Source organism: Mesitornis unicolor, unplaced genomic scaffold (genome assembly GCF_000695765.1).
Source record: "Mesitornis unicolor isolate BGI_N332 unplaced genomic scaffold, ASM69576v1 scaffold41185, whole genome shotgun sequence".
Taxonomy (NCBI): Eukaryota; Metazoa; Chordata; class Aves; order Mesitornithiformes; family Mesitornithidae; genus Mesitornis; species Mesitornis unicolor.
In genome coordinates this window covers 1-10,760 of record NW_010184235.1, presented here as the reverse complement: position 1 = coordinate 10,760, position 10,760 = coordinate 1, and the positions used below count along the sequence as shown (strand labels likewise).

Genomic DNA, 10,760 nt, shown 5'->3' with positions numbered 1-10,760 from the left:
TGAGTACGCCAAGCAGAAATTCATATAACAGACTTACCTTTCAACATACTTCAGTGAGGATGCAAGAAAGCTAATAGCAAGATTAGATAGAAGGAATAAGGAGAGTTCCCACACTACTCAGATGCATTGGTCCCTGCAACCTGCTTAACTCATTTCATCTTATATGCAGTTCATGCCTTCTACTTTCTTATCTATCCTGTAGCTACTGCTCTGAAGTGGAAAACTGTTCCTAATGTCACATTTCAGCAGCAGAGAGTAGAAATGCACAGGAAAAACTAATACTGAACAGCACAGAAGCCTATTGCCTCTGTTCCAGACCCGTGGATAGGTTTGTCTACCTAAATGCCCATACATTCACCCTTCAGCAGCACAAACTATCCAATTGAGTAAGTCAACTACCATTCCTGACAAACTTTGCCTAAGAAAACAAGGTTAGTTCTAATTGCACATTCCAGTCAAAAGATTACAGTACATGTCTGGTTTTTTCCAGTGCTACTGGTTATGATGCTACAGTTAAATAGTATTTGATATGATGGGTAAGAAATTTGCAGCAAACAGTTTTGCCTTAAATGTCGCTTTCCTTTATGGTCAGCTTTTTTTTTTTTTTGACAAAAAGTGCCTCTAGTCTGCCCTAAAATACATACCAGTAGTGCAACAGCTTTAAGCCTCTGGAGACCATTGTAGTGCAGATTTATAAATGGGAATTTCAGTGTTCAACTGCAGCTGTGTTTAAATATTTAAACAAGAGCCATAAACAGGAAGGAACTGGTTTACAAACACTGCATTACTTACAATGATGTTCTGCAAAAGTGTTGGCATATTTTTAGAAAGAAGATTAGCTTAAGTGTCCACAAACTGCAATATAAATCAAACTAACTAGCAGCAGTTACCAAAATACACTTCCATATCATACAGCCTGCCTTTGTTGCATTTATTCAAGGTCAGGGGAGTTACAAGGAGCTGGCTGGCAAAGGTTCAGCTACCTTATCTGAGAAGGTCACATTTGGCTTTTTCCTTAAAAAGAAACAAGCTTTCACTGAAAAAGCCTCTTTCCTTTTTGTTCACAAATTAGCCAAAGAAAACGCGATGCAAAAGCATGCCGATTTAGTAATATCTGCTTGAGTTGGTAGTAAAGAGAAACATGCAACCTATCTTCAAAGACAAAATCGACAGCAAAGGTGTAGATGTCAGCATGAGAAGGAAAGGATGGGAATTTTATCTAGGATCTGAATTGCGAGGTGCCAAAGGAGAACATCAGATTAGATTTCTGTATCAGAAAGGAAAAGCTAATTTCTTAAGGAAAGTCCCTTATCCTCCCAAGACCCATGTGTTTATTTTAGAAAAAGGGGTTTTTTACTTAACCACAGGTAGCAACATTTACAAGCCTACCTTATCCAGCAACACATTCTGCCATAAGCGGAAGATACTGAGGTAGCTTCTGTCTCTTGCACTGAACGATGTGAAGAAAAACTGCAGGAAAAACAAGGTGCAAAAAGCTCACTTGTAGGTATTTTCAAGAAACCTAGAAAGCTTCCTTGTATTCCTTGTTTTCAGCAATAGCATGCTCCTCTCACACTCAACAAACCTGGGCTCATATTCCTCATACTCCACACTTTTTACTACTTTTAATAAGCAAGAGTTAGTTCACCAATAGCCAGACAGTATATAAAGACAAGTGCTCTTCTGGGAATCCAAGTGCAATAATTTCTAACTTTGGCTTAACTAACTACACTTAAATATTTCTCCCACTTCCAAACAGGGGGTAGAAAAAATTAAGGATGCATATGCTTATTTATTACAGGCCACAGCACTATCCTTCCAGCACATATTCCTTTTACTCACCTCTTCACATGAAAAATGTGAAATTTAAATAGGAGATCAAATTAGCTATATCATCTGCAGCATTAAAATCTTTGCCATTTGAAAGTTTTTTTAGCAGAGAAATAGGTTTATTTTATTAACTTATGAAAGTTAATAATTAATAAATTGAGAGGGAACAGACAAACATGAGGAATAACAGTCTATTCACAAAGAACAGCTCCAGATTAACCCTGGAAAGCTATTCTCTGTATCCAGTCAAGAATTATTATTTTCAAGGCTTTGACAGAAGTAGTATCATGAAGTGTGCTGCACATATGAACATTCTGCAACATACTTTTCAGTTTTTCCAAATACACACCCAAAAACTACACTTCTCAGAACATAAAATTGCATGTTCTATGGATAGATTACTCCATGACGCAAAACCCGTGATACCACACAGCCCTTTTGTTTTCAGCATTTTTCTTCCAGGGCCACTTTAAATCCAATGAGATTGCAAAAATATCAAACTCAAAGACACACATTCTGAATTCATGCCCTGAACTTTTAGTTTCAAATAGCTTTGGGAATCAGTGGGACAAAAACTTCCTTGCTTTCTGGTTACTGCATCAACACTAGTAGGGAGATTCTGCAACCAAACTAAAGCTCAATTATCAAGCCAATATGCACAGCAATGAAAACACTAAATCTGTCTTCTAATCCTAATCACATTTAAAGATCTGACAGGGAAGTTGCTCATGCAAATTTAAAACTACAAGTGTTCTGCACCCTAGATGTTATCATTTTAAAAAAGCATATTTAAATACAGGTCTTCACCTTCTCTCCTTTTGTTGCTATTTGTATGGCATTTGGAATGAGACGAGCAGTCTTCTCCTTTGTCATGAAAGTGATATCCTTCAAGGCAATAGAAATCTAAACAGAAACAGATTTAACAAGACATATTAAATGTAACTGTTAAAACTAAAGATGTACAAAGTCACAAAACAAGGAAGAGGAACTCTAACTAACCCCAAACTCTGGGATGCAATTCAGTTAAGATCAAAGGAAATTACTGTCTCCACTTGCTAACCTTAAGAGCAAGCATTCCAAAGTGGAAGCAAGTTAAGAGGACTTAAGAGTAACTTCCTCTTTTTTTCATACTAGGACTAGGGAAGCAAGGAGTTCTTTCTTCTTTCTTTCCACCCCTCCAGCAACACTCGAGGATTAAGGCCACAATCCCAACCACAGATCTGAGAGCCAATCCCAATCAGCACTCTACATAAGGCAGAACACAGATCAGATAATAGACTATCTTGTTTATGTCATCTCTCAGAAGTTTGCAGTCTAGTTTGTTTTCACAGAGGTTTATTTGCAGACCATACACTGCAAGGAAATCTTCTTGCTTGGGTGCGTGTGCCTTGCATATTAGCACTTGAAATGTTTCTGTAAACAGAAGAACATGGTCTGACTGGCTGCAACAAGTCATTTCCATTCAGCCTGCCCCTTGAAGATAAGGCAGTGCTGTAGTTCGGCTTAGAGAAAGGAAGAACATACAGTTGGATCTTGCTTTTTCCTGAGTGTGCAGAAGGTACTCCACTTACTCTATCTGCATCAGCACACTCTGCTAAGGACATCCCAAAACTTGGCTCTACCACTGCAGCAGATGAGCTCAGATTGCCTTAAGTGATCACTTTGCTAGGCAAGCAGGAACAAGTTCCCAAGATGTATGCTGTTTTGGCTGAAAAATCATTCTTTGAATGGTTTATATATTCAAGGTTGTAATTTTTTTTAAAATCTCAAGTCTACAGCAAAAAACATTCAATCATCAAAACCATCTGATAAAATTAAGCTTGGTTTTCAGTTAAGCACTTCTATGACCTCTCTTTTTCTTAACTACGTGAGCTTTTTTGGCCCATCCTGTGTACTTCAGAGCACACAGTAGAATTCAAGAGATTAACTTAAGGGATGGGCAGTCTCACAGCTGCAGAACTTTTTGACATATCTCCATCACCTAATAGCTAGGCTACCTTCCCCCACTCATTCACTGCCTCATGCTATTTTTAAAGCAGATGTAACCACTGCTTGAATGAAAAAAATTAACTCATTCATCTAATCTGACAGAAATAGAAGGCCAACATGATTATCTATGCTCATAATGTTCAAAAGCTACAGACCACAATATGAGAACTTGCAGAGTGACCTCTTTATAGATTTTCTTTAGCTATTCTTAGATGCTGATGTTTACATGCACAACTAAACCAAGTTAAGGTTCAATGCTGGAGAGTTCTTGAACAGGGCAACACCATATACTGTACCATGCTCCCGGTCTTACAGGAGAACACTGTATTACAGCTCTTTATATTGCAACTCTTATTGGAAAGGAGAGGCAAATCATTATCCAGGAATGTAAAGGATCAGCTTTAGCACAGCTCCTGAACTCCCTCCTATGCTGAATGACTGACTAAGCAGGTTTACTTCAGCATTCAGATGTCTCCAGTGCTACCCTCATTTTACAGAGCAACAGATCTGCACTTCCACTCAGGGATGCATGCTCTTCCTTTCCAGTGCAAAGTGACTAGCATGAGACTGACAGGATAAGATTTGAGACACTGTTATATCCTAATAGTCCAGGGCAAAGGAGAGGTGGGATTCAAGTGACCTAAGAGATCTTACCGTGGTCTCCCATCGGAAAATGTTGCTGTGGAAACAGAGCCAGTTTTCAGAGAGATACAAACGTCCTTGCAGCAGGATATCCTTCTGGAGTGCACAGGCATAATCTATGTATAGAGAACAAGAGCAAAAGCAAGTTTACTCACTTATTACAGCTCAGTTGACCCAAACTTAAAATGACATAAGAGTATTAAAATACAAAATTAAAAAAAAAACATTTCTTTCAGTCTTCAAAAGTCAGATTTGTGCTGGGTTGCATCCAGACCATTGCTCTGGGAACACCCCAAAGCCAGAGTTGATATAAGCATCTGTGTGAGGACAGCACTCCATGTATCGATCCCCTGTGCATTATCCTACAATTTCAGGCAAGATCAGGAGTACATGGGAGAATTATTCATAAATTAAATTAAACTTCAAAGCACCTAAAGAACAGACTACACAAGCATTTTATAGCATAACGGATTATACTGTCAACTCCTACATAACTGTAGTTCATACGTTGTAGCAAGATAATTTCCCACTCAACAGGTCCTATCACTAGCTAAAACTATTTGCAGAGTGAGACACTAAACGGCAGCTTGAAGCTTCAGGCAGGGGATATACTCAGAAGCTGTCATTTTTATTATGATACTACCTCTGGCTGACACATACCTACTGAGAAACAGATTTCATCTAGAATGCAATTACCCATTATCAGATACCTGCTAATTAAGGACAGAGGGATGCGGTTGCACTTTTTTAAAACCTCTTTGAGAGAGCTTTCATTAGTTCAGAGCCTGAATATTCAAAACAAAAGGAATTTTCAGAAGTACTACTGCTAGAAAGTTAAGACAGACAGACAGACCCCTTCTAGAAGTTCCAACCTAAAGAAGGTTACCTCATGTTACAAGGGGCCTCAAACAAGAATGTACTCAAGGACGTGATTTTTGTAATTGGACATGATCTTCCCAATTGGAGCCAGTACATCCTGGTACACGGAGACAACCTAGTACATTTTGAAGGACTACAGATAGAAGTGTCTATGACAGTTGATAGACACTGGTTGATAAAAGGAACTAAGGAATTCACAAATGAAGTTACAAGACAAGTACAATACCAGGAAGGACCATATATGGGAAAAGGACTCAGAGATCATGGGAAGGACACTAAGAGTGCCTCTTCAGACCCACCAGAGACCATCAAAAGAGTCTTTATAAGCAAATACAGTTTGATCTGAGAATGATGAAGCAAATGTTTAAATGCATTATATTTAAATTGCAAACAAACCTTGTAACTTAGATTGTGCAATCCTGAAACTTGTGTATAAATATGCTAAGAAAAGTGACCATACTTATGCATCCAGAGTCATCCCTTCGCACCCACTGCTGAATAAAGAAAGCCTGCTTCTTAATGCTAGATTGGTATTAAGAGATGGTTATTCTTTTTTATTCCTGATTTCAGTGACACTTGTACAGAAAATACCCAGGATGCACCAATTCATGCAGGATGGTAATGATTTTAACTTTCAAGCTATATCAAAGAGTTTTGTTATTTCAAAAAGCATTGTACCTGGTATTGTCCAAGTCAGAATTTTGATTTTGTGTACAACAAGATGAATACAGTTCTTATTCAAGTACCAAGAGGTTCTGAAGTCCCTCACCATCCTAACTTCAAGGAAAACCTGCATCTGCAGAAGCTTTTGTTATTCTTTTTTTACAATTCTCTTGGGTTTTCCCCTCAAATAATCAAGTGGAAATAAAGTTTCTTGCAACAAGCACAAGGCATGTATACAAGCCCTCAGAGATATAACTGCAAACAGAATTACATAAACTGAAAGAAATCCAAATGATTAGGTTGTAAATGCATGCTTAAAGAGAAGTCAGGTACTAAAATGCTGGGAGAGCAGGGAGAGGGATGGCAGCAGGAATTTGAGGTTAAGGACTTGAGGAAAGCATTACCAAGAACTCTGCATCCAACTTCTATGTTTGGGGGAGGGAAAGGGATTCAGACCTACAAATACTGGAGCACTGGGCAAGTGATGAGCAACACCACCATATCCTAACTACACAAAAGAGAAAATCAAAACAAAGGAAGATATTAGCATTTCTCCTAAGTTTTCAGATCCACTAACTTAAGATGTTGCTTGTAAACAACATTTGCAGACAAATTGAAGTCATTGGCCCTCCTTTAGACTTCAGTTTTGAAAGTCTGAGTGATTTCTCTTTCATTACAAGAATTGTATTTTATATAATCTTTACATACAGTGCTCATTACAGTGGCATAGCAGCTTCTTTTTTTATCAGCTAAGTTAAGAACAGGAGGAGTTACAGTTCTTTTGATGAACAGCAGCAACTAATCGCTTGTTTGAACGCTGTAAAGCCTGTGATAAGTTTCTCTGCATCAAGCAAAGGAAAAGTTCTTTGCTTGAAGGATGTAAGAAGTTCTTCCAGTGGAGCACTGCTTTGTATGGAGTAAAAGAATGTATATAAACTAATGACTTTGCTTCTGGTGGAACAGGTGCTGCACTGTTGAGATTAACCCATTACTAAATCTTTCTCCAAGTCCTAAGCAGTCTGTTCCTGGAAAATGTCCTTTAGTTTGCTCCATGGCTTTCTAACATCAATTCTGCGTAATGAGAAATATCAAAACAATGCTTTGAAGTTATATCCTTTTCTTCTGTTTTACTTCTGCACTGAACTCAAGTATTTAAAAAATGTAGGGGGCATTTCAGAGGGTAACTGCCTCCTTCTGAGGCTGGTAAAGGATGCAGGGATTTAACTGTTTCTGTGCAAGTGAAAGCTCTAATTTATTTTCCATTAGCCTGGAAGGAACTCGAGCAAGCATATACTAACAGACTCTCAATTTTCACTTCCTTAAAGTTTACATGAGATGAGAGATGAACTTTAAACAGCCACAATGTCACTTTTGTACAAAAAACAATACCCAATTCTTAGACAATGTATTTGTTACACAATGCTCAGGCAGTGCAGGCAGGTTTACCTGCAAGGAAAGTGATGAAAGAGGAAGTAAAGTGCATCACTGCATTCAAAGGAGGTAGAGTTAGACACCTGCTGCCTCTGGATTTTGCAGTGCAACAAAACAGAGTCGGAGCTCAAAAGGAACATTTCAGTGCCAAGAAGTTAAACACCATAGTTTGATATTCTCTGGCACCTGCTTCTGTCCTCTCCCACCCCATGCACTTCTCACCACCTCCGCACTTCCAGCTGAGCAATACTTCTATACCTGCACCTTTGTCATCAGCCTATGGATAAGCTAACCTGGTATACTGAGCTGTGAAAAGCCTCCACTCAAGGCATGAGCCAACCCAGAACTAGCAGATTTGCACAGCACAGCACTAGATAACATATTTCATGCTCAGCAACCAGCCTGGGCAGTAACTACAACTACACAGACCAGTATGGGGCATAAAACATTTTTATCTACCCTTGATATATCATGTTGACAAAGCCATCCAAGTGCACAGTGAGGATAAAATGAAGATTTGTTTGTGGCTTCTCCTGCGATGGCTGATGGGCATTACACACTTAGATATTGAATTTTATGCCTTCATACCACATAGTTGGCAATTGTCTCTGAAGAGTCTTTTAAATTACAAGCACACAATGTGTTACTCAGACCCAGAAGTCGCACTAATCAAGGTGCCTAAGGTAAGAGTCTAGGCTTAGTTCCAGGGAGCAAGGGAAAAGCTTCTGCTAAGCATGACCTACCTACTTAACAGTCACTGAAGCAACATCCTTTACCTTTGTATTCAAGTACCAAACCATTACAACTATGGAATTGTTCCCTCCTCCTCCAACATCTACGGCAACTGGCTCAACCGTAACTAGTTGTCTCTAAAGTAAGAGAGGACTCAGACACACACAGGAGATAAAGGAAATGGTTATGACACTTCAAGAGGTACACCAAGTAGGTTGTCCATGCTAGAAAGAACAAAACAAATTCAAAGCTCTCAGGATGTAACTCTACCTCTGTTCTCATATTTGCATCGCCACATAAGCCTGTTAACGCACATATGTTGAGTTTGTGCTCAATGCTCACTCTGGCCCTGCCTAGTGATTTTCCTTTCCAGCTTGTCAGCTAACAGCTGTCAGACAGTCACATTTCTACTGCTGTAAGGAAGGGTTTTGTCTAAAAACTCACTAAAAAGTAGTGTCAGGAAAAGACATTAAGAGGCTCCCATCCCATATCTAGATGAATTGAAGAATTTGGTATCTTTTTCTTAACTTCTCAACCCCAAAAGCAATCTGACTTTTTTCACAAAACAGGCAATATAAGAGTGGAGTATGGACCTGACTTTCTCTGAAGGTATTTGAAGGTAGTTCAGAGAAAGGATAATAGGAAGATATCAGCCATAGTTTATATACCATAAAAACAAAACAAAACAACTTGGCACTAATGCAGTTTGGGGTTATCAGCCATAAGGAAAGAACTTTTGGTGAGATTACGTCTTACCTACTATGAGTCTCTCTGAGTCTGGCAGATGAGAAAACTGTCTCTTGAATTCCTCACTCCTGTATTTGTACGTCGAACTAGAGAGCTGCAACAAAGAATGGTAAAAGGTTAAGTAGACAGATTTATTTTCAGCCATCAACTGTCTTCATACTGGATGTGTAATTTTATCTTGAAGAACAAAACAACACCAAAAGAGCAATAAAGAATAGGGGGTATCTAAATATGACCATCGCTGTAACTTAATGCTTGTTTATATTATAAAGAGTGTCCTCCCAGTATTTAGGATAGGATAAGCCAAAATGTTTCTTCTATCAGGCCATATGCCAATTACAAAGCATTACAGCTGTATGATGGCAACCTGCTCCACACATAAGGACATGAGAGCCCCTTCCAGGTCTAAGTCTTCTAGCACAGACTAAGCAAGAGGCAGCAAGGCTGCAGCACAGGAGGTGGCAGAGCAGATCAAATCCTCATGCAGGCCACTAGCTGGACACAAAGACATAACCTACAACACCAATTTCTAATTGGAATACCATTTTGGGAATACTGCAATTCAGTGGATTTTTTGACAGTTGCTATAAACCTGAGGGAATAAAAGCACAAGTTTCCTCCAGTAAACACTAACAACAGCATCACCATCACCTCTTGGACTTCCTGATCTGTTCTACATTCCACCCCATATTTAAAAAGATCACTGTCTATGGTTCATCTAAGATTCAAATTGGATGGTAAACTCACAGCAAAGACAATTAACCTTAATGGACTTTAACTCCTTATTCTTATAAATGAATGCCCCTACTCCCATTCAAATAAAGAACTTCTGCATGCTCTCCAGCAATGATTCTGCTGTAAAAGCCCTATTTTTCATTTTGCACTAATAATAAGATCATGGTTTTTTTCCTAACAGTTGTTGGCCACTTATTTTAGCAGCCATCGTAACTAAATGCCGTGTAAGTCAATGACTCAGCTGGACTATAGCTAAGATAGGAAGAAGTCACTTTCAAATTTTAGCAAAACCTGGTATAAATATATTATAAAAGCCTTTTTTACATCTCTTTTTTAAGCTTTCTAAAGATCTTAAGCATGTGGCTGCTGTTCTTTCCTTGAGCACGTGCATGACTCCAAAACTTGACATTCACCATTAAATGCACCTCTACCATAAGATCAGGGACTATTTACATTTAGGGTGGTGAAAGATGTATGACCTTGCAGTATGTTTACTTAAAAAAAAAAACCCAAAACAAAAAACAACCAGTTTTAGCACACTCCTGCAGTGTTAGTTGGTCTCTAACCTTTCACTATGTCTGTGCTTGTTGCCAAAATAACCCCAGAACAAAGACAGCCTTATCTTCAGCTTGAAGGTCTTTTAATAAACAATTGCCAACAGTGCCCCCACCTTGTCAAGATTCTCACATTTTGCTATTTTACACAGAAGAGATTCCCGCTTCTTGTGGTTCAAAAGTTCCCTGAACATCACCTTGCATACACACAGACACCCTATGATGGTCTGTCATCTACCTATACTTGAGAATCGAGCTTTTTGGCCACAAGAACACATAAGTGCTACTTCAAGGTCAAGAGTTTAAGTACATGTAACACAAGAGAGGGCAAAGTCACCCTGACTTAGTTTAGCTTTAGAAAAAAAACTTATTAATGTTACCTTCTATTACCATCAGTAAAAGAAAGTCTTTATGTCTGACCAATGATGAGTACATATTTGCTGTCACAGAATCACACAGAATCGCTCGGTTAGAAAAGACCTCCGAGATCATCATGTCCAACCGCTCCTGTCTACCCACTAAACCATATCCCTAAGTACCTCGTCTACCCGCTCTTTA

General features: G+C 38.8%; 1 protein-coding gene across 1 annotated transcript; it reads right to left on the bottom strand.

Annotated features, from left to right (window-relative positions):
- Positions 1-1,389: 1,389 nt before the first annotated feature.
- On the bottom strand, positions 1,390-9,007 carry LOC104540566 (GRAM domain-containing protein 1C-like; the record flags this gene model as incomplete). Its single annotated transcript, XM_010184400.1, has 4 exons — positions 1,390-1,470; positions 2,638-2,733; positions 4,474-4,577; positions 8,923-9,007. Coding segments are annotated over 4 exons (366 nt in total), but the record flags the coding sequence as incomplete, so codon positions are not given.
- Positions 9,008-10,760: the final 1,753 nt, after the last annotated feature.